A 24489-nucleotide genomic window follows, 5' to 3' on the forward strand; every position below is an offset into this window, starting at 1 on the left:
GGTTCTTAATGGGAGGAAAAGGTAGAACTATGTCAGGGATTGCTGTCCCTTCAGAAAATGAGGAATCTGAAACTGTTATGGAGTTGTCTGGGACTTACAACTTCAAAGGATTGCAAGCTCTATGACTTGAGTGAGTCAGGACTAGCTGCACACAGTCTTTGACATATATCAGAAGTTTCATGTATCACAGTGAAGAGGAATTATAGCCTGTGAGCTGAGGGAAAGCCTCTCCTAGAAACAGAGGCACATTACTGGGTTGCTTCAGTGGGCTTTTGACAATTGTATCTCACCAGCATTATGTTTTTTTCTCATCTTCCAGAAGAAACTACAGTGATGAGCTACAGTGCTCCATGCAAGTGAGGTGAGAGCACACCTCTTTTGTTGTCACCAACATGGTTCTGAAGAGTATGGAGAGGGAGGGAGAAGCAGGCAAGGGCCCTCGGTCAAGAAACTTGTCAAGACTGAAGGTTCAGGTTAGGAAGTGATTTAGCTGTGCTAAGTAAGGGTGAGTTCCTGCATCTGACTGGCTAAACTGAGGGGAAGGGGGCTTTGAAGTGGGAGGTTTGAGGTGCCTGGCTGCTGACAGAGTTGGAGGTATGTTACAGAAAGCAAGTGCTGCCTGCACCAACCACTAATCCTGACATTTTGCATCAAGTATACTTTGCTCAAGTCAATACGTTCCTTTTCCTGGCATTTTTCCTGAAGTTCCACAGCCCTCCATCCCTGTGGAAACAAAACACCATGTTCACTTAACTGTAGGGCCTGACTCCTTTTCAGTGCCAAGTTTTTCAGTCTCAACCTGGCTTCTGATCCATGCTAGAGAATGGAAACCTGCTCATCCTCTTTCCAGGTGGGACAAAGATTAAACTTGACCAGTACCTTCTCTTATTCTTTGCTTGGGTTTGCATGCTTCCTTGCCCACAGCCCAGGAGATGGAGAGAAACATCTGCTTCACTAGTTACCTGTGGGAGGCACACAGCCCTGCCCTGAGATGTCTGCCACAAGCCCCACAATCTTAGTGGAGATTCTGCTGTAGGCTTTGTAAGGATAGAGTCAGAGAGGGCCTTGTCCTTGATGACTTGTTGGTCCTGTTTGTTGACAAAGTGCAAAAAACACCCTGAGTTGCCAGTGGTTAGTTTTAATACTTCAGGAACATAGATTTTATTTTTGTCCTTTGTTGTCTTCACAGGAACAGAACCATCCTCTTCAGTCTCTTTCCATTATTTCTTTGTCATCCCTGCCAACAGCCACCACAAGTAGATGAGAAGCAAAGAGAAAATACTTGAAAATACTCCTGCTGTGCAGCTAAGTTTCTGAAAGGCTCAGACGGTACCTTGCATCTTATTAAAAGTCAGGAGACTAGAACTGTCTGATTGTGTGATTATTCACTTTTACTGTTTCTCTCCCAAAACAGGAAAATCACATCTAATAGCACCTGGGAAAAATAAGTTCTTCACCTCTGTTTTGTATGTACATACTCAGTGCAAAACTCTGCCCCTCCATTAGCAGACTTGCACAGGAAGAGATAGAGTATGTCCTAGGGAAGAGTTGGTACCCGGAGGAGAGGATCATCCCATAAGCTTGAGCTGAAGGCAAGGGAGGGCTTAGGGTATGTTCAGCAGTTCCTTTGGCCAACAGCTGCATTTAGAGACCTTTGTCAGGAGACATTGGCAATGCTGTACTGCTGAAGTGTGGTGAGGGGCTAGAGTCTCAAAGCACTGCATTACTATCTGGGGACTGGTTCAAGGAAAAGCTGATGGCACAGGAGCTTGCAGGAAGGGCACAGGAGATACAGATCTCAGCATGTTCTGCTGCATCTTATGCTCCAAAGCTGCCTAAATCCTATTAGGAGGAAACATGGGAAGCAGGAGGAGGGAGCAATAGAGAAGCTAGAAGCTTTGTACATTTGCAGTGGTAGAAATGGTGTCATCATCAGCTAAGCCTGTCGTTCATCAACAACTGGCACAATGGCAGCAAGGGCAGGGGCCAAGCTTAGTTTAATTCTTCCCAGATGTGTGCCAGGTATGTGACACCCCAAGCCAAGCCCTCACAGTGGATGCACAACTGCTGGACTGCTGTCATCCCTGAGTCCATCCACTCAGGGACAGGACCACATGAGCTCAACTTTAATGTGGGTTATTTCCCAGCTGAGGAACTTCCTTCCATTCAGAGCCTAACCTGAAATATTGAGCAAAGTCAGGAGTCACAGTGTGGCAGTTCCTCTCCTTTATCATGAATCTGGGAGCTCCTCCACCCTTTTCTGAGGGATCATGTGTGATTGTGGAAACAGAAGATAAGACAACAGGGAAGGCATGATCCATCCCTCCATGGCAGTCACTGAGCTGTGGAAGATGCCTTGTCTTGGCTAGTAGTAGAGGTGGCTCCCCAGGCAGGTGCCTAGGCAGCATTCTCTCTGTGGGATAGTGTCAGGATACAGCATGTACCATGTCAAGATTCTGTTGTTCCTGTCTTCACCTTCCACCAGACCCTTTGCAGCTGCCTCCCTAGCTGCAAAAGAGCCCTTGTCCTAGCTTCACACACCAAGACACAAGCAACTGCCCATTCCTCTTTCTCATTAGACATATGCTCCTTATTAATTACCATCGTCCTTCCCATTTTTGATTGCTTACATTCCCTCTCTCCCACCCTAGACCCATGCTTTCCTGATGCCATCATTTGTGGCACACAGGGACTTAGTGCCTACCTCAACTACAGTCAGCACTGTAGTCAGCCAAGGCTCGCTCCTCTGCAAAAGGAAAAGAAGAAGTCAATTACACAGACATGTTTGCAAACAGAGAAAAGCACACAACATCTCTTCGTAGCCAGAGATTTAGGAACCCAGGTTCCAGTCCCAGAGCAGGAGGGAATCTGCAACCCACCTGGCTGGTAGTAATCGTAGACTTTGATGCTGGCTGGTTTCAGGTTCTTTATCTGAATTAGTTGTTCCAGTTGCAGAATGAAAGCCTGAGATTCATCGTTGAGCTTGTAGAGGTGAAAAGAAATTAGAAAGGAAGGGGACAAAGAAGTCATTACATCTTCCTCTTCCCTAGCTTGAGTATTCTCCTGCACTAAATGTCTCTAATTTGTTATAGATTCTGGATTTTATAAATGGAGTATGTGTGAGGAATAGCAAATTCTGACACAATGACAAAAAAAATTGTCAAGCTTCCTGTGCCCACATATCTACCACTGCTCTTTCTCTGTGCCTAGTTCAGCCTTGGGCTTCTCACACAGCTCCTTGTCCTCTGGCCTCTTGCTGTGCCAAACCAAATGCTTTTATTGCCTCCCACCTACCTTCTCCAGATAAATGTAGACCACATCAGCTTTCACTTCTATTTTCTTAACGATGGTTAGGTGCTCCAGCTGGGAGAGGAAACAATAACACAAGAAAATGTGTGAGCACCTTCTTTAATTTGTGAGCACTTCCTGACCTCAGGAACCCACTGAGGTATTGAAGGAATTGTGTGGAGCTGGACTCTATGTGAACTGGGTTTTTTCCTCATACATAAGAGTTTTACTGGTTATATCTTTAGTAGTCCCTCCTGGCCATCTCTTGTGAGCATCGTGGGAATGAACTATGCTGTCTCTCCTCAGTTACAGGAATCTCTCACTCTGGGGGCAAAAGGCCATGTGGGTAGTACATAGGACTGATGTGTTGGTCAGCAAACAGGTGCAGGTACCAGTAAAGATTCTTTTTATCTCATCTCCCTAACTGTTCAACAGATCTTAAACACCTGCCCGGGGGCCGTGCAAATAATTCATCTTTCCATTTTATAGCTTAATTGGAAAAAAAAATTATAGTCTCTCTAAGAAACCTTGTCTTAGAATTTCTGGCAAACAAATCCTGGTGTTTAACACACTCAGCAGCATAGTTTTTTCCTAGCCCAAGGCAGAATAGTGCCAGTGCCATCTCTGATCTCCTGTAGCCAAATGGGAGATTTTGGTTCAATTAAAACAGCACAGAGCCCCTGCTAATTTAGTTACCTCATGGCATGAGCTGAACAGTTCCCAATGGGAGCAAGCAGGTGAACCCATTCATGACAGCCACATCATTATTTTTTTTTCATTCCAAAGCCCTTACCAGCATTCTGGCTCTAGGAGCCAGCACAAACCCCGACAGCAGGGAAACCTCCATGATCACCATGTTGGATGTGACTCTGCTCCCAATGTAGCTGAAGAAAAAGAAAGTCAGTGGGTCGGACTCTGAGAACCGTGCCCTCCTAGCTCCCCTTCCCAGCACCTCCATACCCTGTGTGGACAATCCTGAGCCAGGCAGCCCATCTGCAATGGGGGACATAGCAGCCACTGTTCCTTCTCACAGGAGGTAGCCAGCACCTTCCTTCCCCACCCCTTCCACCTACCACATTCACCCCCTGTCCTGTCTGCCCCAAGTGTGGGGTCCCTCCATTGCAGCCCTGAGGCTGTCCCCAGTCACAGTGGGTCTTGCTGGAAGAGGGAAAACCCCTTGGGGTCACCTGGTAAGGATGTGGACGGTGAGGGCACGTGGATTGGCCTGGCTGCAGTTGGTCAGCTCTGTGTTGACACGAAGAGTGAAGGTTACAGCATCCCGTGGGGAAGGCTTGTGGTACCTCAGCACCATCTACAGGGTGAGGGCCAGGAGGGGAAAAGGCAGGACAGATGTGATCTCAGAAAGGGAAAAGAAATAGAGACCTCCACCTCTCCTTTCTCCCGTGTTTGTCTCACCACCTCACCTGAGCAAAGACACAACTGCTGCCATGGACTTGCACCAGGAACTGCCCTGGAGCCTCTGTCAGTGCTTCCTGCTGCACCAGCAGCCTCTTCTGGCGATTGATTTGAAAAGTCTTCCCAAAGCCCCTCTGGGACTTCACTCTCACAAGTGCTTGGCCTGAGGTGCTGAACGTCCTTGCAGCATATTTTGCCAAGGCTTGCAAGGCAACAACCGTGTCCTGGAGAGGGAGAGACAGTCACCCATCTGAAAGCATCAGCTCTAGTGAAGGTAACTTGGAGCAGCAAGACCTCAAGAGGACTCACCCTGCCAACCTCAGGTGCAAAAGTCTATCACTCCACAGGGAGCTACTTGTTACCTGGGTGGAGGCAAAGCCTCCATAGGCATTCTGCTGCCGGATCAACCATGCCACGATACCAGCTGCAGTTGTCATGTCACCCGCATGCACCCGTGGCTTAGAGAGGTATGCCAGGAGCACGTAAGCTGTCAGTTCTATGTCCGCTGACTGTGTATCAGGCCAGAAGTCCATGGAAGCTGGAGAGCTTGGCTTGGGGCTCCAGTGGATTTGTCCTCCTGCAGAAGGAAAAGGAGCATGCTGGCTATCTGGCAAAGGCAGAATTGAGGGTTCACAGGACACAAAACCCAGAATGCCTTAAGGGTTCCTTGAACTCATTCCCGTAATCAGGACAGGATTTCTTTCTTCAGTTGATTTTCCACGACTTCATCCAGTCTTAGCCTACAGATTCCTATCTCCTGCCTTACAAGGACTTGAAATCCTCCAGGCTGAGGAAACTCTCTCAAATACAAGGAGTATGTCTTAGCCTACAGATTCCTATCTCCTCCCTTACAAGGACTTGAAACCCTCCAGGCTGAGGAAACTCTCTAAATACAAGGAGTATGTACAAATACGTATGTAATTTTTAACCACTCTGGCCAGACGTATTACTTCAGATCCCAGCAGATGAACCATAGGCATTACCCCAAACATCAGTCAGCACCTGATTTGATGGCCTGTTCCTCTAATTTGTACAGCAGCTCCTGGGTTGTCTCATAGTCCCCAGCCAGGGCAAAGGCATAGGCCAGCACAGCTTCTGTGTAGATGTTGGTGACATTGTGAACTGCCTTCTGCAGGCAGCGGAGGGTAGTCTGCATCAGCTTGCCCTGTGTTGGGAGGAGAGACACATGGCAAACCGACAGGGGCAAAACAGGGGGCAGGGGAGCTCATTACAGAATTTCTGAGGTACTGTGGTACTACAAAATTCTCAGAGGTGACAGGAGATATGATATATCAAAACATTTTACAAGGGCATGTAGCGACAGGCTGGGAGGGAATGGGTTTCAAATGGAAGAGAGTAGATTTAGTTTAGACATTAGGAAGAAGTTCTTCACTGTGGAGGTGTTGAGACACTGGAACAGGTTGCCCAGAGAAGCTGTGAATGCCCCCTCCCTGGAAGTGTTCAAGGCCAGGCTGGATGGGGCTCTGAGCAACCTGGTCTTGTGAGAGGTGTCCCTGCCCCTGGCAGGGGGGTTGGAACCAGGTGATCTTTAAGGTCCCTTCCAACTGAAACCATTCTATGGTTCTGTGGTTTGATTAGGGGGAGCCAGACTGTGTCTTCCTGATTTAGCTCCAGAGAAACTTATTAAATTACACACCCTCTTGAGAAAACAGGCAGTACAGCCCCCAGTGTGCACTGAGAGCCATAGCCACTAAGCACTATTCCACCGTGTCTGTTTTAAAGCACTGTCTCTTTTGAGGAATGACTTCACAGTCTGGCCGAACATTGGCTTCTTCCCAGCAGCACTCTCCCTGTTCCTGGCCTGGAGAATGCCAGCATTACAAGCTGACACACTGGCACAGTGGCACTCAGGTGTGGGAGAGTAGAGGAGGGGAGGGTGGACTGGGAGCATGCTCACCTTCAGTGGCTGACCCAGCTCCAGAAGTGCTGCAGCAACATATGCCCCCAGGGAGATGTCATCATCCACGCCACCCTGTGAAGGGAATGCAGCTTTCACTCTCTAACTGGTGTTTGGAGGGTGCAGGCAGTGCCTCCCCAGAAGGAGAAGCTTAAGGCTAGTTGCCTGGGGGTCAGGAGTGACTTTCCATGATCCTTTGGGATCCCAGAATCTCATTATCATGTTTGTTCAGTCATTCCCAGCTGTGCTGCCTGGCTTGGCCCTCATTTACCTTTAGGGAGGAGTGAAAGAGGCTCCCTTTGGTGGCAAAGCAGCCACTGGGGAGCTGGTTTTTCTCTATCCAGCGAAGGGCTTCCTGGACATTCTTGTCATCTACGTAGATATATTTTCTGGCTTGGCCAAGACTCTTGACTACAAAAGCTGTCAGCCTAGGAAGAGGATGAGTTGTGCGAGAAAGAGAAACACAAAAAAAACAGAGAAAGTCAAAGACCACTTGGTAGTTGTCCCTGAAGTTAATAATGACATAATGGGGTGCCAAAAGAGAGTAATTCTTACATAGAAAAGCAAGCTAAAAGTGCAAGTGGTCCACAGGCCCCAAATGGCTCCTCTCCCTCAGCCTGGCTTCACAAATACACTGTTCATATACTCCTGCTTTACCCAGTTGTTTCACAGGTGAAAAACCTCTTAGCCTTTCTACTTTTATCCTTTGCACTTCCATCTCCCCCAGATAACTACAGTCTTGAATGCCCCCTTTTCTTCCTCCCTTCCTTTCTCCATTTCTCCCAGCCCAGACACCACAGGGTCAAGCCTGGCCACTGCAGCTCTTTCAAACTCACCCAAGCAATGTCCTCCCTGTGGGAGTAAATTTTTTATTGTTCTTCCTGATCTACCTCCAGTCAGCATGTACTCCTCTTGGCAATTGGGACACTACTAGCAGTACCTGGTGTTTTCTGTGGGGCAACAGCAAGGCTTTAGAAACAAAAAAAAGACCTCCTGTCCTTTGGGACACATCTTTAATGTTCCACTTTCTTAGAAACTCTGTTGCCCTGTCCCACTGCTTTTTCATGTGGCTCAAGTCCCTCAGTCTGTCTCCCTGCCAGAGAATTCCTGGGGTATCCATCCAAAAGAAGGAGTACACATAATTTTTTCCAGGCTCTGGTCCAGACAGGAAAAATCAGAAGTGAGGACTATTTGCAGTGCTTACCAAGTGTTCCCTTCCCCATCCTGCTGCCCAAAGACACTGTAGGACCCATCTCTGTGCCTATAAAGAAGCTGCATCTGGTACCCTGCAGAGATTGGAACAGTGATTAATACAGCACAGTAACACAGAAGGGCCAACACTGACAGAGTGAGTGCAAGGGCAAAAACTACTGGTAGGCTGGACACAGGGAAAGGCAGATGAGCAAGGTGGTTCTGTTGTACTTGCCATTGTGCAGGAATCCTGCTGCCCTCTCCTTGATCTCAGGGGTCAGCTGCCTTGTCTTCTCCAGGTACTGCAGCACATAGACAACTGGGGCAAACAGCACCATGTTCTGCTCCCCACAGCCATGGGGCATCTGCACCAAGTGGTCCAGGTTCTGCAGTGCCATCCCCATGAGGTCACCTACACAAGGATGTAAGAAGCAAAGCAAGTGTGTGATTTGAGGAGCAAAACAATGGAGAGAGAAAGAAAGAGGAATAAACAACAGAGTGCAGGATGGGGAGTGGTGTTTTTGTTCTTCCCAGTCTGGCACCATAATGCAAGTTTACCACAGTGTCACCTTGGGGAACTCTCCCTCATCATCTTTTGCAGCCTGAAGGGCTCCAGCCATAACAAGTACGACTTGTAAAAGGCTATAAGCAGAGCTGCAGTTGCTCACTGTGCTTCATGTAGACAAATATAAAAACACTTAGGGAAAGGTTGAGATGTTTCTGGTCTTTAGCCAGGCCTGCTCTACCTGGCTGAATATCAAGTTTCAAAATGTCAGTAAGCCAGAAGGGGTGTTAGTCAGATGGTGTGAAGGTGTCCATATGTCCTCCAGGCAGCCATAAAAGCCTTGTATTTGGCTTCCTCCCTTCTGGGCCTGTTGCTTAATAGACATGACTATTTATGCCAGGCCTGGCTTGCGGGCAAATGAGCCCAGCACTTAAAACTGTATTGAATGGTTGGCATGTCTGGTCCCAGTAGCCTCTCAAAAGTCTTCTTTTGCAACTTAGTAATGCTGAGGATTGCTTCTCACCAAGAGCTTTTGTTGTAGCCGCAAAACTCAACAGGGAGTCAAGATGGCTATGAGCTTTGCTGATTGTACTTACAGAACTAGCTAAGGTCTTGAAGCTCCAATAAAAAGAGTGGCCTTGATTCTCTGCTCCGAAGTCTTAGCTAGAAACAACAAGGATTATTCTCCTCTGCAGATTACTTTTCACATGAAATCCTAAGTATTAATCCAGAAATCTGAAAGCCTAGTGTTGGCAAAGCTTGCAGAGAACAGAAACACATCATAGTCTCTTTTGAGAAGTTTCATGTCAAATGGACCCCCTGATACCAGCACCAAGGTAATCTTTGCTTATCTGTAACAGTAGTCAGTGAGTCCACAAGAGACATCACTTACCTGAGATGGAAATGGAAGCCCTGGCAGATCCCTTCACTACATTGTCAGGGAGGTGGAGGGACACATGTTCTTCAGCCTTGTTTCCTGATAATGACAGGATGAAGATGCAGTATGAAAATCCAGGCCAAACGGAGCTAACCAGAAGGGCAAGACTGTAAGGATGCTGCCTTCATCCCACTCAGACATACTGATCCCTAAAGTCTGTTCCACTCATCACACCAAGCTCCATTGCCTAGAAACTTTTTGAATTAAAAGAGAGGTGAGAGCTGCTAGCCAAGCTCACCTCACAAGTCAATTCACTACACTCCATAAGTTTCACAAGAATCACAGTTGGTCATCACTTGACAAGGGGACATCCTGAAGAGACCTGCAGTGCTGCAGGGACAGGGTGGGAGAGTTGGTGCTCTCACTGGAACTCTCACTATCAAGCCCCAGGAATGCCTGGGGATTGCAGTTTGGGAAGAAGACTACAGAGCAGGATTTTGCCACCTATACTGAGTGGCAAACTCAGTAGAACAGCACATGTGGAAGTAATATTTCTTGTTCTTTCCTGTCTAATAGGACGTGAAATTTTCTATATGAAAAATCATTTGAAATCATTCTTTCATCAGACACCCCGCACTTTAGTCCTACTCTCAGGTCTAGTTATTTCAGGCTACAACACCCATTCACATTCCACATACCTCCTCTTTGGCACAGAAAGGAGCTGTAAGACTTCTCCACTAAGACACCTTCTGGCTGCCAGGGCAAGAACATAGACATGGGACAGGAGAAACAAGATTACATACAAAATTCCTCAAAACCAGCAAAATTTCAGAGCAAGTTCATGTCTGAATTCAGTGGTTAGTCCCCAGGCTGTCAGGGATTCCATCCTTCTCACCTTTGGCAGGTCTGCACTGAAGCTGCCTACTTCATTGCTCAAGAGAGCAAGAGCAAACCTGGGGCATGGGGCACTATGGTCAGTGGGCATATACAAAAGCTCATGCAAGATGGATGATTGAGCAGGGAAAGGTACAGGGAGAGACACAGACGTGGTGTATGAATGCAGCTCAAGAAAGACTGCTGCAAGAGGGGAACAGGTTTGGCTAGGTCCTGAGAAAAACAAAGCAAACTTAGCCACAGCCTTGGTATGCTAATGCTGGCCAAAAATGAGGAGAGAAAACCATTTAATCCAGTTCAGCCTTCCTTCCCCCAGAGGCAGGGATTCTCAGAGAGGGAAGTGAGCCTGCTCTCATACTGACCCGGACCAGCACTTGCTTGACCAGCATATGCCTCTGCCTCGTGGTAGTTGGCAAGGGCTTCCTGCTCCCACACCGTGACATGATGTCCAGTACCTCTGTCCTCACTGTGACATTCAGAGTCCCTAGCAAATAAATTGAACAAAGGTTGTTTCTTATACCTGTGACAAAATAGAGTAAACTTGCTTTAACTGATAGGGGTCTGAGATGCTTCAGGTGGCTGATCTGTGTATCCTCAGCAGTTTGGCTGGTAAAGGTGAGCCACTCAGCACTCATGGCTTGTTCAGACACCCTAAGCTTGAGAGAACCAAGTAATGCCTCACCAACAGTAACTTCATTGCACTACATATGACTGCAACAACAGAAAGTCCAGCAGCCCCTTGGACCCCAGTGCTCCCTTCCCATTGCGTGTGAAGCACAGCTCCAGCAATACAAGGTTTCCCCACCCACTCTCTTCAAGGGTTCTCCATGCCATGCATTCAGTTCTCTCCCTCCTCCAATAAGCCTGTCTAAGAGAGAAGGAAAGCAGACATGGTGGATCACATGCTTGAACCACTTAGAACAAGCTTCAGGGCCCAGAGGGGGCCAGGCTCTGCCAGGTGCTCTGGACCTCCCAGTCCCTCTCCTGTTTTAGGGTTCCTCATCACCAGTCTCAATTTTGTTGCCTTACCCAACTGGGCTGCTGTCACATTCCACGTGAAGGTCCTGGACTCCTCTGCACACAGACACTCCTTGTCCCTGCAGGTGCGGCAGGACTCCACCTGGAAGTCTGAGGATTTAGCCAGGGACACATGGATCTAAGGGAATGGCAGATGGAGGAGAGTGACGGGACAACTCAGGAGAGATGGCTTGGCACAACATGCTCTAAAACCGGAGGGTATGGAAGGTCTGTCCCACACAGTGTTACCTGTGGCACAAGCACACACCTGTATGCACTGCTGCAGGTAGTTGAAGACAGTAGCTTTCAGCATGAAGGTCTCTCCTCTGATGACAGAATAAGGGAGCATCACATCCACAAAGAAGGGCTGAACTGTTCTGAGGCTTATGGCTGGGGCAAGGCCAAATCCCCTCCCAGAAAAGCAGAACATCTTGACTTTCCACTCTCCGGCAACAGCAGGTGCTGTGACCAAAACAGTCCTGCTGCCATTGGTGCTGAGTGGAAGAGAGCACTTGCATGAAGAAATTCACAGAATCATCCAGGTTGGAAAGGACCTCTGAGATCATCAAGTCCAACCCTTAATCCAATACCAATGTGGTTACAAGACCATGGCACTGAGTGCCACATGCCGTCCAGGGACACAGAATCCGCCACCTCCCTGGGCAGCCCATTCCAGTGCCTGATTGCCCTCTCCATCAAGAATTTTTTCCTAATATCCAACCTAAACCTCCCCTGGCAGAGCTTAAGTCCATGCCCTCTTGTCTTACTGATGGCTGCCTGGGAGAAGAGACCGACCCCCCCTGGCTACATCCTCCTTTCAGGGAGTTGTAGAGAGTGATGAGGTCCCTGAGCCTCCTCTTCTCCAGACTAAACAGCCCCAGCTCCCTCAGCTCTTCCTCACAGGACTTGTGCTGGATCCCTTCACAGCCTCCTTGCCCTCCTTTGGACCTGCTCCAGCACCTCAGTCTCCCTCCTGAACTGAGGGGCCCAGAACTGGACACAGGACTCAAGCTGTGGCCTCACCAGTGCTGAGTACAGGGGAAGAATCCCTTCCCTGGACCTGCTGGCCACACTGTTCCTGATACAGGCCAGGATGCCATTGGCCTTCTTGGCCACCTGGGCACACTGCTGGCTCATGTTCAGCTTCCTGTCAACCCAGACTCCCAGGTCCCTTTCTGCCTGGCTGCTCTCAGCCACTCTGTGCCCAGCCTGGAGCTCCCCATGGGGTTGTTGTGGCCAAAGTGCAGGACCCAGCACTTGGCTGTGTTGAACCTCATCCCGTTGGAATCAGCCCAACTCTCCAGTCTTTCCAGGTCCCTCTGCAGAGCCCCCCTGCCTTCCAGCTGATCCACACTCCCCCCCAAGTTGGTGTTGTCTGTGAATTTGCTGATGATCGACTCAATCGCCTCATCTAAATCACCAGTGAAGATATTAAACAGAACCGGGCCCAGCACTGATCCCTGGGTGACACCACTGGTGAGCGGCTGCCAATTGGATCAGCACCGTTCAGCACCACTCTCTGGGGGCCTCCAGCAGTTCCTAACCCAGCACAGAGTCCTCCTCTCTGAGCCCTGGGCCTGACAGCTTTTCCAGAAGAATGCTGTGGGAGACGGTGTCAAAGACCTTGCTGAAGTCCAGGTAGACTCTACCCACAGCCTTCCCCTCTTCCACCAGGTGGGTCACCTGAGCATAAAAGGAGATCAGGTTGGTCAGACAGGACCTGCCCTTCTTAAACCTGTGCTGGCTGGGTCTGATCCCCTGTCCTCCTGTAGGAGCTGTGTGATTGCCCCCAGAATGATCTGCTCCATCACCCTGCCAGGCACTGAGGTCAGGCTGACGGGCCTGTAGTTTCCTTTCATCCCTTTTTGTGGATTGCTGTGACATTTGCCAACTTTCAATCATCTGGGACCTCCCCAGTGATCCAGGGCTGTTGGTAAATGACGGAGAGCGTTTTGTCGAGCTCCTCTGCCAGCTCCCTCATCACCCTGGGGTGGATCCTGTCTGGTCCCAGAGACTTATGAGGATCCAAGTGGCTCAGCAGGTCATAAACTTCGTTCTACCCTGCTGCAATGATGAGGGCTCATGGGCCTGGGTGAAGGAGATGTGAGGTCGTTGTTCTCAAATCAGCCTCTGCTATATTACCACTGACTTCTGCTCCACTGGTTCACTGCAAGACAGCTCTCAGCAATTTGTTCCCTAAAGCCATAAACCCCGCTGAAACGCTATCAGTAACAGGTTTATTCCCTTCTCCTGAGCAAAATGGTGCCTGGGCATTCCAGCTCTGTACATTCAATCAACAGCATTATGCTCTGGAAAGCAGCATGACCATATCCTCCTGACTGCTGATTCATCAATCTAAGTACTGCGGCAACAAGGGCAGCAATTTTAGCTGGTGCACCCACCAAATGGAGAAGTTAACACGGTGTAGACCAATGTGTGAAGCAAGACCAAAGTTAGTGGTTTGCTCTTGAAGTATATTGCTCCTCTCTAAACCTGTGTAGACTTCAGTTCAGCTTGATGAACTACAAATGCAGGGAAGAGCCACAAAATTCAAAATTCACATACAAATCTCTTACTACACCTATGGCTGGACTTCTGCACAAGTGCAAGTCAGTCAAGACTCAATAACAAAGGGATCATCCCTCTGTCCATTTGTAAAGTCTGGCATCACCTACCCAACAGAGAACAGATTCCAGATCCAAGTTTCAGGGAAATAGTGGTTAAGTCTTCCATGGGTTGTAAATTGGGTTTTCTTCTTAGTGATACTTTGGTCTTCTGTAGAAAGCCACCCTGAAAGAAAGAATGAGTTCCACAAGAGTGGGATAGGTGAACCCTAGCAATGATAGACAGCCTAGCAATGAGGCAAGAGGCAAAGCAAGAAGTAAAAGAGGAGTGGGAAGAGTCTGGCAGAGGGAAACACAAGGGAGTGGGCTGATTCGGTGGGAGAGGAAATATAGGAAGGGAAACTAGTATGGTAACAGGAGAACCAGCTTGCAGTGAGCAAGTTGCAAGTTTTCCAAGGTTTAGTTAAACATAGTCCACTTGCTGACTTGACCTAGAGTTGGTGCTAAAGACCCAGGGGCTTTCAGAGAGCCATCTTAACCACACTTCTGTAATTCTATGAATAACAATACTGTTTGTTTGTCTGCAGAAAACTCACAGCTCTCTGCAATCAATGGTTTGATCAGGAGTAGTATGTGAGCCAGCTTAGTATGATCATCTAGTGCAGACTGACAGAGAGAAAAGAAGTGATTCTCCCTGCAACCACAGCTGGGGACAGAATCCAGATTTTAGTACAGCCTGCAGAGTAGTCACTGGGAAACAGATCCTGGCCTATGACTGGGTTTGTCAGGAAAGGAAAGGGAATGCCATGTTTTAATATCAGGGAACACCCAGGCAGTGACATTCTTCAGAGCCCTTTTTATAAGGACTGGGTCATTCCTGCAGGTACTGTTGGACTGTGTATCTAGGTTGTAACAGCACCACCCATTACTCCTCAGAGGTCCAATATCCACAGCAAACCTCAGAGATCAGAGGGCTCTTCTGCTTGGGTGCCCTCATATCCCAGACAGGCTGAAAATGCAGCTCACCCGCAGTTGGCTTCCTATCTGCCCGATGAAAACATTGAGAAGGCCTCTTGATCACAAGGTTTGAGAAGATTTTCAGCCCCATGTTCTGTTAGGGAAAGAAGGAGGGCAGGGGAGGCAGAAAAGCATCTGTGAGTGGGGAAGAGTGGCTACTGCTCTTTAAAATGACTCTGAAAACCATCAGGGACAGGACAGCCCAGTGTCCAGGAGCTCAGAACAGCACAGGCCCAAGAAGAGATGGTGCTGAGGAAGGCATGGCACAGCCTCCCCAATCCCTTCTTTCTTAGCAGGTTACTAAATCACTGTCTCTCCTTAGGGGAACACTGGAATTTCTTGCTTCTCTCAATGCATTTCCAGTGGCAATGGCACAGAGGAGAGGTGTCAGTGTCCAGCCCTGGATGGACTCTGGAGGAACAGCTGGATGAAATCTGCCCTCTGAAGTTATACAGAGGTGTGACAGGGAGCACACCCCTTATTCAGCCCCTAGGGCTGTGACATGGGCATGTCCATAAACATGGGACATGTCTCTATACAGTGAAAGAGCATTCCAGAACATGTCTCTGTTGCTAAACAAAAGAGGACAGGGTCTGATCCCCAGGTCCAAGGCTAAATGGCACTGGCTGCCTTGTGCCCATGCTGCATAAGACTAATTCATTTTAGAGGAGATCTCCCTTAAAGACACCCTGAGATCTGCATGGGAACAGCATAAAACAGCACCAGAGAGCAGGCTAGCAACTAAGCCATGTCAATGATCTGTGGTCTAATACTTGGGATCACTCCTTGTCTTGTAGACAAACAGTACTCAGCCCAAGGCCTCATTCCCAAACCCCCAAAACTGAGTTTTGCTCATCCAGTATCTCATCATCTTGCTTTCTGCACCTGTGGAGGGGAATACAGGTGTTCATACATATAATGGTATTGTACATCTCTTGAGGCAGCACAGCTAGGTCAGGGCAGACAGGAGGGTTTGTCTGGAGAAGGCAAGGCTTTCTCAGACTACTTGGGGAAAAAGATATTTCAGATACTCATCATTTCAACAGCTCTGGGAAAAGTCGTGATGTGGTTACCCGGAAGAGGTTAAAGATGTCAGGCTGAAAGGACTGCCGTGGCTTCCCCTGTAGCAGAGTGGAGGTGGACTGGGGCTGAACACAGTGATCTGAATGTTCTTCTACTGGGGCAGGGTATCCATGTCGATAAGCAGCAGGGAACAAACCATAGACCTAGGGAAACTCCCAGGCAGAGAAGAATCAGGAGGGAGCAGATACCTCCAGATGCTTCACTCCACCCTCTCATAGTATATATATCTGTTCATCCCCATCTCCCTCGGCAGACCTCAATTTCTGCTCCACAGAAAGACTTCCTCATCCATTAGCTTCCATTTCCCCTTGCCTGCCTCCCCTGGCTGATGTCACTCCTGGTTTTTTGCCTCATTTCACAGACACTCACCGTTTGGCTTGTCAGCTCACTCTGCAGTCTCGCAGTGAACATGTTTTCATCCACTGCTTGTACTGCACACAGGGAGCCAGGGGCTGCCTGCAATTGGAGCTGCACTGTTGATCCTGTGTGGGCTTCTCTAGCTGGGAATCCTACCTTGACCTAGAGCAACATACCAGGAAGAAAGATGAAAAAGAGAGAAAGAGGGATGCAGAGGCTGACAGACTGGCGGCACGAACAGAAATCAGGAGACCAGCTGCAGTCTTCCCAGCTTGGCCGCTGCTATGAACAGAATTCACTGCCAAAGATTTCCTGTTTGTCGAAGTACTCTCTGCCTCAGTGAGCCTACCTCAGTTTCCCTTTGTCATTCAATTGTTCTTTGCCTCTCAGTCTCACACTCTTTGTCTCAGATCCACTGCCCTTAGCCCGGAGTTGGAGAGTCTCCATGGAAAACCAAGGGCGTAGCAAACTTTGAACTGGTAACAGCCTTGGAAGTACTAATAGAAGGCCAAGTTGGTATCTGTGGTGCCAGCTGCTCTGCTGTGTTGAAAAACATGGAGCCCAGCCTGGCTTCAACTAGGCCAAAGGCTAAACAAGAATAGGCAGATAAATATAAGAATTTGTATAATGGGGGAAAAGGCTTTCTTAGCTTTTCCTTTGTTTCCCTTTTGTTCTCCAACAGAAGATGTTGGAGGTTTGGCTAAGTAATTAAATGACAGCAGCCAATCATTTTATTCTATAAAAGGCTAGTCCCATCTTTTGATCCATGAGAATCCTGTACACTTTCCCTAGAAGGTGTGCTGGACCTTCTCCCTTCAGCAGGAACACCTGCTCAAGCTATTGCTACTGACAAGAAGGGAAAGGGATTCCCAGCCACAGTCACTGGGGGGGTAAGAAGTATCAAATCTGTATATGAATTCCTAACTTTAAGACTCTAGGATCCTTACAAAAACTACAGTAATTGTATTATCATATTGCCAAAGGTATTATTTTAATAATTGTTCTAGAACTAGCATAAAACCTTCTGATAAGTAATTGGTGAGTGCTCCAACAACTAGCCTTGTGTTACAGTTATACAGATGGTTGATTATCTGCATATTTTATTATTAATATACCTCCTTGTTTGTTATCCTAACACCTTTTTTTTCTACCCTAATATCCTAACACCCACAAAATCCAATTTATACCTCTTTAGTCTAGGTTTTAAGATCCTTTGTTATTTACAACAAATCTTAGGTTACACATACGCATCTCATTTGTTAACTTGTCCCTTGGCACTGTGCTGCAGACATTCCCTTACTCTCTTCTCCCCAGTTCTCTCTTTGAGGGATCTGAGGGTCTCCTTCCCTCAAGCCTGCTGATGCCTGTTTGTCAGATCTCCCCCAGCCACAGGAATGAATCTCACCTGGTTTTCAAAGCACAAAGCAACATCAAAACGGATGCTGTCAGCTGCTACCCCTCCTCTGGGGAAGATGGCATACACTACTAAGGAAGGTGATGGGGTGAAGTCAGCAGTGAAGGTCAAAGGGATGGAGAAGGAGCCCTTCAACACTGAGGAAGGAAAGGCAAAGTGTTTTCATCACAGACCCACCAAGACGTCCTTCTGCCCTCACGTTTTTTTTTCTGCTGTATAATCCACAATGTCAAACCAACTCCTGCTGCTGCTCAGTCTGTGCTCTCCTTCTGTTCTTTGATGCCATGTGCTCCATCTCCCCACAGGTCCACCCAGCCTCTCTTTCTATCGTTTCCCTCATTTTATCTTTTCAGCCTCTTCCAGTTGACACAATTGCTTCCTCAGCCTCTTTCTGTCCTATTGCTGACTGCCCAGGGCTTAGAATGGATTCAGGGAACTTGAGGGAAACTGGCAACACTGTCCAACCCAGAAACCCACCAGGCGCAACTATTTCCCATTTTCCATCAGCTGCAGACTTACTGTGCAGCTTCCCAACCTGGACAGTCTTCTGGCCCCTGACAACAATACCAGTCCTCCCAGTGACCTGCAGGAAGAGTGACACAGGATGATCAAACTGCTGTTTGCCACTAGAGCATAGTCACATTCACCCATGTGCATCTTGCTCGCCTAAGAAACTTCAGAAACATACTGTGAGTCCAGTCCAACACCATGTCTCAGGTCCAGCTCCATCACAGCACAGGAGGAGCTGAACACATGAAATTCTGGTTTATCTAGTTAGGACTGTGGATGGGTAGTGGGTTCTCTGGAGGTAAGTGAAAGACAGCTAAGGTATTTCTCCTCTAGCAAGCAGATCTCCTGAGCAGACCAAAAGTCATTTCCACTAAATAGCTTCTTTGATGATCAAAATGAAAAAGTGATCCTCCATACAGTTTAAAGGAAGAGGGGTTTGACAGCAGTTCCTGCACAAGACTCTTCCCTCTGCAGCCTTCAGAGAGGCTAAGGGGGCAATGTGCTGCAAAGAGAGAAGCTTCCTCCCACCCATGGAAGTGACTGAGGCCCTGATACCAGGATCACACTGTAACCAGGCTGAGTTCACTGGGTGTAGTGTTCACCCAGTCCCCCTAGAACAAGCTCTTCTCCCTGGGGATGATGTAAATTACACCCTCAACATTTCACTGGGGTCTAGTCCCATCAGCACTGCCTTTTACCCCAGGTTCTCTGCTGCACTTACTCACATAATATGCAAAACCTATACGGCTGGTGTCTTCTCCCAGGTCATCCCGACTGACCACGAAGGTCACCTGGACATTCTGCCTCAGTCCACATGGCAGTGTTCCTGTGAGTGGATCTATGTCCAGGAAGCTTTTTGTTGTGACGTGGAAGGGTTGCAGGTGATGGTAAGCATTTGTGTAACTGAAGTCAGTTTTTCGAGGCATATGCATGAGCTCCTCCAGTGTGAACCTTCCCTGAGAGGGGGACCAGAGACACACAGAAATTAAGAGTTTAATGCTTCAATGCTTTGCTAGGATGGTTTGGAAGAGGCTATTGCTGGGTGCCTTCCTGCTGGCTCTTGCACAGGCAGAGTTTTGTGCAGAGCCCAGGCCTGAGCTGGCAGCGGGGCTGCAGGGCAGTAGTGGGGAGGACCAGCAGAGATCAAGGATTTTCACTTTCCTGGATGCAGAGGTGGAATTTACCTCCAAAGAGACTGATGAGCTGTTCCAGGCAGTTGTGTCCAGATTGAAGGATGCTATTCCACTGCCATCTGTGATGTACGTTTTGATAAGGCGGCGCCTCATGAACTTTATCACGAGATAAACTTTTCTGTTTTTCATACCATTTCCATAGTGATCCTGAAGCTTAATCTGGCAACAATGGTGTGAGGCCAAAATCAGATATTTCTCCCAGTGTCATACCCAAAACCTTCCTCCCTCTGACAAACATAGAGCCTTGTGTAGGTGGCCTTAACTTCAGTGTGGCCCCAAAAAGACAGGAGACCTATAAAATCGCTTCATCTCTAAAGCTAAGCTGCAAGTGGTTAAAACCTGTCTGCTCCATAGGGTGGCTAGAGCATGAGGAGCTCATCTCCTAGCCAAAAGCTGAGACATCCTTGCATCCCAGCATCCCTGCTGAGACGTCACTCATCACTCTCAGCAGAGGCTGCAGGTGTAAACACATCAGGGAATCTGAAATGCAGAAACTGAAGCCACATTGTCAAGTAATGTGACACACTGCAAGGTAAAGTACTCTGTCTGAGGAACAGAAAATGGCTTGGATCAGCAAAAATTTACTAGACACTGAATTCTTTGGAAAATAAAGGGGAAGGAAAAGCAATGGAAAAAAATCACCTTCCCTCTGTAGGGCACTCCAGGGATGTAATATGCATTTGGTGTCTCAAACACTGCTTTTGCAGCAGTCCTGGAAATGAGGATTTGGCTGGAGGTGTTGATCTGCACCCCTGTCAGAATGCAGAGTGCAAGGGAAGCAGGATCAGTATTTGTTATTCCTCTCCCCTCTAAGCAGTGTTTCAAACTTCATTCCCAACACCAGCACCCCTCAAGGTTTGAATGCTGTTCCCTGTGGCAGCTCCTGCTTAAGCTGAAATGTCTTCAGGCTGCTTTGTGGCCTCATGGAACACACTCCCAGCCACACCTCATCCACCTGCAAAGTATCTCCTTGTGGACACAGCAAGTTCCTCAAGCAGGACTGCTCTCTGTGTCCTGTGATGGTCCCAGCACCGGGTGGAGGAGGGGGAGATGTGTGCCCCCACAGACCCAGAAATTGTCCCTCTTGCCCTTGCACCACCTCTGCTGAGTCCCTGGGTACCTGTGCCCATCTCCAGGAGAGAGGCTTCTGCATAGAGCTTGCCATCTTCCTCGCTGGGAGCCAGGCTGAAGACAGAGGTGCTCACAGAAGAGGTGAAGCACCCCTTGCTTGCAGTCTGCAATAGGAAGTGGCAGATATTATTTGGGGATGGGGAGAAGGGAAGGAGTCAGAAGCACAAGGTATTAGACATATTAGATTCATATATTTAAGCTCGTATTTTAAATTCTGTAGTTTCTATTTTATATGCATAAATATGTGTAATTCATATTATAGAAACAAAGCAGGCATCACATTTTTATCAAAGTTACAATGTTGGCAACTTTCCAGCTTTAGTAGAAAACTAAATACTGCACTAACTGGATCACAGAACATATTGATAGATCTAGCCAGAAGAGCTGCAGAATCTAAAGAAAATTCAAAGGAACAAATAATTTCCAGAGCAGGAAGATTACAGATACTGTAACAAGTCAAAAATACAAGTCATAAAGAAATATTTTCAATCTTATATGTGCAAGGAAAGAGCTCAGCAATGAAATACCTCGTTAGGAATAGAAAGATGTAACAAGGAAAATATGAACAGATTCAATATATAAATATATAAAAAGAGAAAATATGGTATAAATCCACTGTGTGATTTGGCTGTGGAATTAACCGTTTCTCCACCATATGTTAGTGTCCTGCAGCTCCAGGTTAGGTTCACCTTAACGCAGTAATTTTGCACCCTTTAAAGCTGTATTAATTGTCATTCATACACTGCATCAATTTATGACAAATTATACTTCTTTACAGAAAAGAACAGAACTCTAAATCTTTCTGTGAAATTCCTCTTTTCTAGTCCCTAGCATCATTAAGCATAGTCATAAGGAATAACTTCCAGGTGCAAAGGCTTCTCAGTTGGTCTGGGCAGCAACAAGTGCATTAATTGAATAAAACCAATTTTTATAAGTATATATAAATATATATAAATATTATATAAATAAAACCAATTTATTAGTCTGCATATACATTACAGAGGCTGACAAACTTTCCCTACACATCTGTCTTCCAGGATTTTACTCACCGGGCCACTGTATTCCCTACAGATATCCTTGCTGGCATTTTGAAGACGCCTCCTTGCCTTCTGGCACAAAATCACCCTCATGGTCCCTTGCACTGCTTTCCCATAGCTGTACCTGCAGAGAGGACACCAGAGGAGCTGCTGCCCAGAGGCACTGGGTGCTTTGCTGCTGAGCACCTCGCTCCTTCCACAGAGGTGGCCTTACTGATGAAAGTCTTTATGCAGCTGGCATGCTGGCAGGCGTAAGTGGAAAGATAGCACATTGTGTACTCGGGGAGTGCAATAGCACAGTTCTGCATCCAGTGGAGGCAGAAATATAGCATAGAGAGGAAAGGACCCACACTGTCTGAAGGTCTCTCTCACTTCTGCATGCTGAGGAGCTGCAGGCAGACTCAGAGAGCTGAGCTGAGCTGATGTGTTCATGCAGCACAGAGCACCACACAGTAGAGATACGAGTTCAGGTGTGAAAGCAACAGAAAACCTGCGTTCCTGCAGAGCACAAAACCATTATACGGCAGTAACAGAGCTACAGAGAGACCTCAGAACTGCCTCACTATGGGCTTGTCTCATGGTCTGGCCTCCAGTTTCCATCATCAGACCTGCTCTGCTGTTTTTGGCAAAGCACATCAGAAATGTGCCCTTGTCAGTGCAGATATTCCCCCTGCTTGCCTTGCTGCCTTTCCCTGCTTTGACTCCTCTCTGGCTTTCTCTTCAGAGCAAAGATCTCAACAGTACCAGCAGCAGGAGGACATCTCTGGCCAATCCTGGGGATGCAGAATACTGTACTGTATACTACTAGTGCTTCATATGGTTTAATTTTAAGCATTCCAAGTAATTATAAATTATGCTAGAGAAGCAGCAAAGAGACAACAAAGGTCTCCAGAAAACCTAGTCCCAAATACAAATCAGCTCACCTAATTTATCAGTCTCCAAAGTGCTTTCCAGATAATTCTCCTTCCACTTTTGTGCTTACTCTGCCTGAGGTCATGCCTTCCTTCACACCCTCATCTGGTCAGGTTTTCTGATGACTACATAACTAAAGAAACTCCCTGGCTGCTTCTATAAAGATATTAAGTTCAGCAGCATGCAGGTGAGAAGAAATAGCATAACTTCTAAGTAACCATCAGTTCCTGCTTCTTTACCTCAGCAGATTGGTCCCATACCAGGTATGCCTTTTTCTCCACATAAGGTCTTTCAAGGCTGGACACACACAGAGCTTATACAGCAAGGTATAACTTTCCTAGAAAAAGCTTCCCTGGAGATGAATGGTCTCTCTCAAGTGTGGCTTGTGTACCTCTTCCCCAAGGAAGTGCCCATCAATCTGTTTCTTGCACTATTTGGGATTCTCCAAAAGGAACAATTGTGCTTGGCCCTCTTTGAGCTACTTCTCCTTGATGGAATCAAGAGGTAGGAGACATATGGAAGGAGGGGCAGTTTTTATGAGCTCTTTCTAAATATCCTCCTTACCTGCCACAGACACGCAGGTGGAAAGTTTTATCTGAAGCATAAATTTGAGCTGGTCCCTCGAAGAAAACATCAAACTTTTGCAACACTGGAAAAAACCCACAGAGTTACTCCACCAAAGGCAACAGAATACGATATCACAAACGGAAAGAGTGTGTTCATGTGAGGCTGGAGTCCCATGAAGGGTCATGTTCATGAGGTAAAAGCAAGGACTAATTGAAAACAGAAAAACTAAAGACACAGTACACTTTTCCCCTCAACATTTGAACAGACTAGCAGAGTTCTTTAGTGTATTCTCACTCTGTGCTAGCCTAGTTGTCAGCAGATGCCTTCTCCAGAAATCTCCATCACAATCTCCCTTGTGTTCATTTCTGATATTGCCTTCTCTATGTAGATTTGTGTTTAATGTTAGCTCTCAGGCAGTGAATCTTAATTTAGAATGTTTGGCTATATATTACTATACAGACAGAAACAAGCAACTTTTTCCATCCCCTTCTTTGTTCTCCATACTCCATCTTACCATGTTCCTCCACCTTGAAAGTAGTGGATGCTTTTGGGTTCACAACACTGATGGTGTAAGTCCCCAGAGAGAGCTCATCAGCTAACTGGAAAGAGAGATCTGCAATGCCCTGCTTTGGTCTCACATCCAGCCACTGGCCAATGCGGTTTTGATTTGGGTCCTGCAGTTCAGAGAAAGGAAAGAAGGGGCAGTCATCAGCAACACTTGCTATTCTCCATTTAGAGACCACTGGATGCAAAGGCATTTTGAGCCTCTCACAAGTTCCTGCTGCTTTTTCTCCAGATGGTAGTGAAGTGGCCTGAGTACTGGAGCACTCAGAGCAGGGTTACTCTACTCTGTACTGCCATCAAAAAAAGTATGAAAGCTCTTGACATTTAACCTTTCCAGTCTTATCTAAAGATGAACAGTAAGAGTTGTTAGCTAAAGCCTGGCTGACATTCCTGAATGCAGAAATAGATGGAAGCTGAACCATTTGGATCATCAAAGCACAAGAAGCACACGGACAGTGTATGCACATGCATGTGTATACACAGACCCTAGGAAAAGTAACTTGTCTCAGTAAGACAGTGGCCTAGGTACTTATCCAGACTGAAGTAGCTTTCCCCATTACACATGAAGAGTTGGAAACACCCACCTGGACTTCCACCACGGAGTACTGCAAAGGAAACAGACAGCAATGTCAGAAACTGGCATGACATAGCAACCAGCATATAAACTTTTCTTACCCACCTAGCCCATGCACAGTGACAACATCACCTCTCCCAAATATTACAATAGAAGGAGCTTGATCTCACTGAAACCAGAAGAATGGCTTTGAAGCAGTCAGGAAAACACACAACATAAAAATCTGTGGTATTCTTTGGATTTGCTTTTTGAAGCCTGAATTTTTAAGATGCTCTTTGATAGACACTCTACAACTGTGAAAGATAGATTTTACTATAAAAAGAAGACAGACTCAGAAAAACAATCATCCCAAGTTCATAAATATTGAGAGGCATCAGGCTTTTAATGTAAATCCCAAGAACCAGCAAAACTCCATCACCTATAGGAAGAATGCACCCTGCATTTTCCTGTGAACAGCCTG

The 24489-nt window shown here is 47.2% G+C and overlaps 2 protein-coding genes across 2 annotated transcripts in view; one reads left to right on the forward strand and one right to left on the reverse strand.

The window, feature by feature from the left end:
- The window catches only part of LOC139804585 (alpha-2-macroglobulin-like protein 1), a 27858-nt gene extending 26493 nt beyond the window's left edge, over positions 1 to 1365 (forward strand). Inside the window, exons 35-36 of the mRNA XM_071761972.1 lie at positions 320 to 361; positions 1190 to 1365. Of these exons, the coding sequence (XP_071618073.1) occupies positions 320 to 360 (41 nt within the window). The 3' untranslated portion in view covers position 361; positions 1190 to 1365. The remainder of the gene's footprint in view (positions 1 to 319; positions 362 to 1189) is intronic.
- The window catches only part of LOC139804655 (alpha-2-macroglobulin-like protein 1), a 27564-nt gene continuing 4197 nt past the window's right edge, over positions 1123 to 24489 (reverse strand). The window contains exons 5-35 of the mRNA XM_071762118.1: positions 24040 to 24060; positions 23406 to 23565; positions 22889 to 22973; positions 21425 to 21536; positions 20365 to 20479; positions 19887 to 19996; positions 19236 to 19403; positions 18777 to 19007; positions 18061 to 18124; positions 17533 to 17678; positions 16140 to 16289; positions 15761 to 15913; positions 14697 to 14781; positions 13782 to 13896; positions 11375 to 11600; positions 11119 to 11245; positions 10452 to 10573; positions 9894 to 9948; positions 9211 to 9294; positions 8049 to 8225; positions 7827 to 7908; positions 6894 to 7050; positions 6623 to 6697; positions 5707 to 5869; positions 5067 to 5281; positions 4713 to 4928; positions 4476 to 4600; positions 4082 to 4172; positions 3295 to 3363; positions 2880 to 2982; positions 1123 to 2746 (exon numbers count right to left, since the gene is read on the reverse strand). Of these exons, the coding sequence (XP_071618219.1) occupies positions 2706 to 2746; positions 2880 to 2982; positions 3295 to 3363; positions 4082 to 4172; positions 4476 to 4600; positions 4713 to 4928; positions 5067 to 5281; positions 5707 to 5869; positions 6623 to 6697; positions 6894 to 7050; positions 7827 to 7908; positions 8049 to 8225; positions 9211 to 9294; positions 9894 to 9948; positions 10452 to 10573; positions 11119 to 11245; positions 11375 to 11600; positions 13782 to 13896; positions 14697 to 14781; positions 15761 to 15913; positions 16140 to 16289; positions 17533 to 17678; positions 18061 to 18124; positions 18777 to 19007; positions 19236 to 19403; positions 19887 to 19996; positions 20365 to 20479; positions 21425 to 21536; positions 22889 to 22973; positions 23406 to 23565; positions 24040 to 24060 (3843 nt within the window). The 3' untranslated portion in view covers positions 1123 to 2705. The remainder of the gene's footprint in view (positions 2747 to 2879; positions 2983 to 3294; positions 3364 to 4081; positions 4173 to 4475; positions 4601 to 4712; positions 4929 to 5066; positions 5282 to 5706; positions 5870 to 6622; positions 6698 to 6893; positions 7051 to 7826; positions 7909 to 8048; positions 8226 to 9210; positions 9295 to 9893; positions 9949 to 10451; positions 10574 to 11118; positions 11246 to 11374; positions 11601 to 13781; positions 13897 to 14696; positions 14782 to 15760; positions 15914 to 16139; positions 16290 to 17532; positions 17679 to 18060; positions 18125 to 18776; positions 19008 to 19235; positions 19404 to 19886; positions 19997 to 20364; positions 20480 to 21424; positions 21537 to 22888; positions 22974 to 23405; positions 23566 to 24039; positions 24061 to 24489) is intronic.

The sequence above is a fragment of the Heliangelus exortis genome, chromosome 1 (genome assembly GCF_036169615.1).
Source record: "Heliangelus exortis chromosome 1, bHelExo1.hap1, whole genome shotgun sequence".
Classification (NCBI taxonomy): Eukaryota; Metazoa; Chordata; class Aves; order Apodiformes; family Trochilidae; genus Heliangelus; species Heliangelus exortis.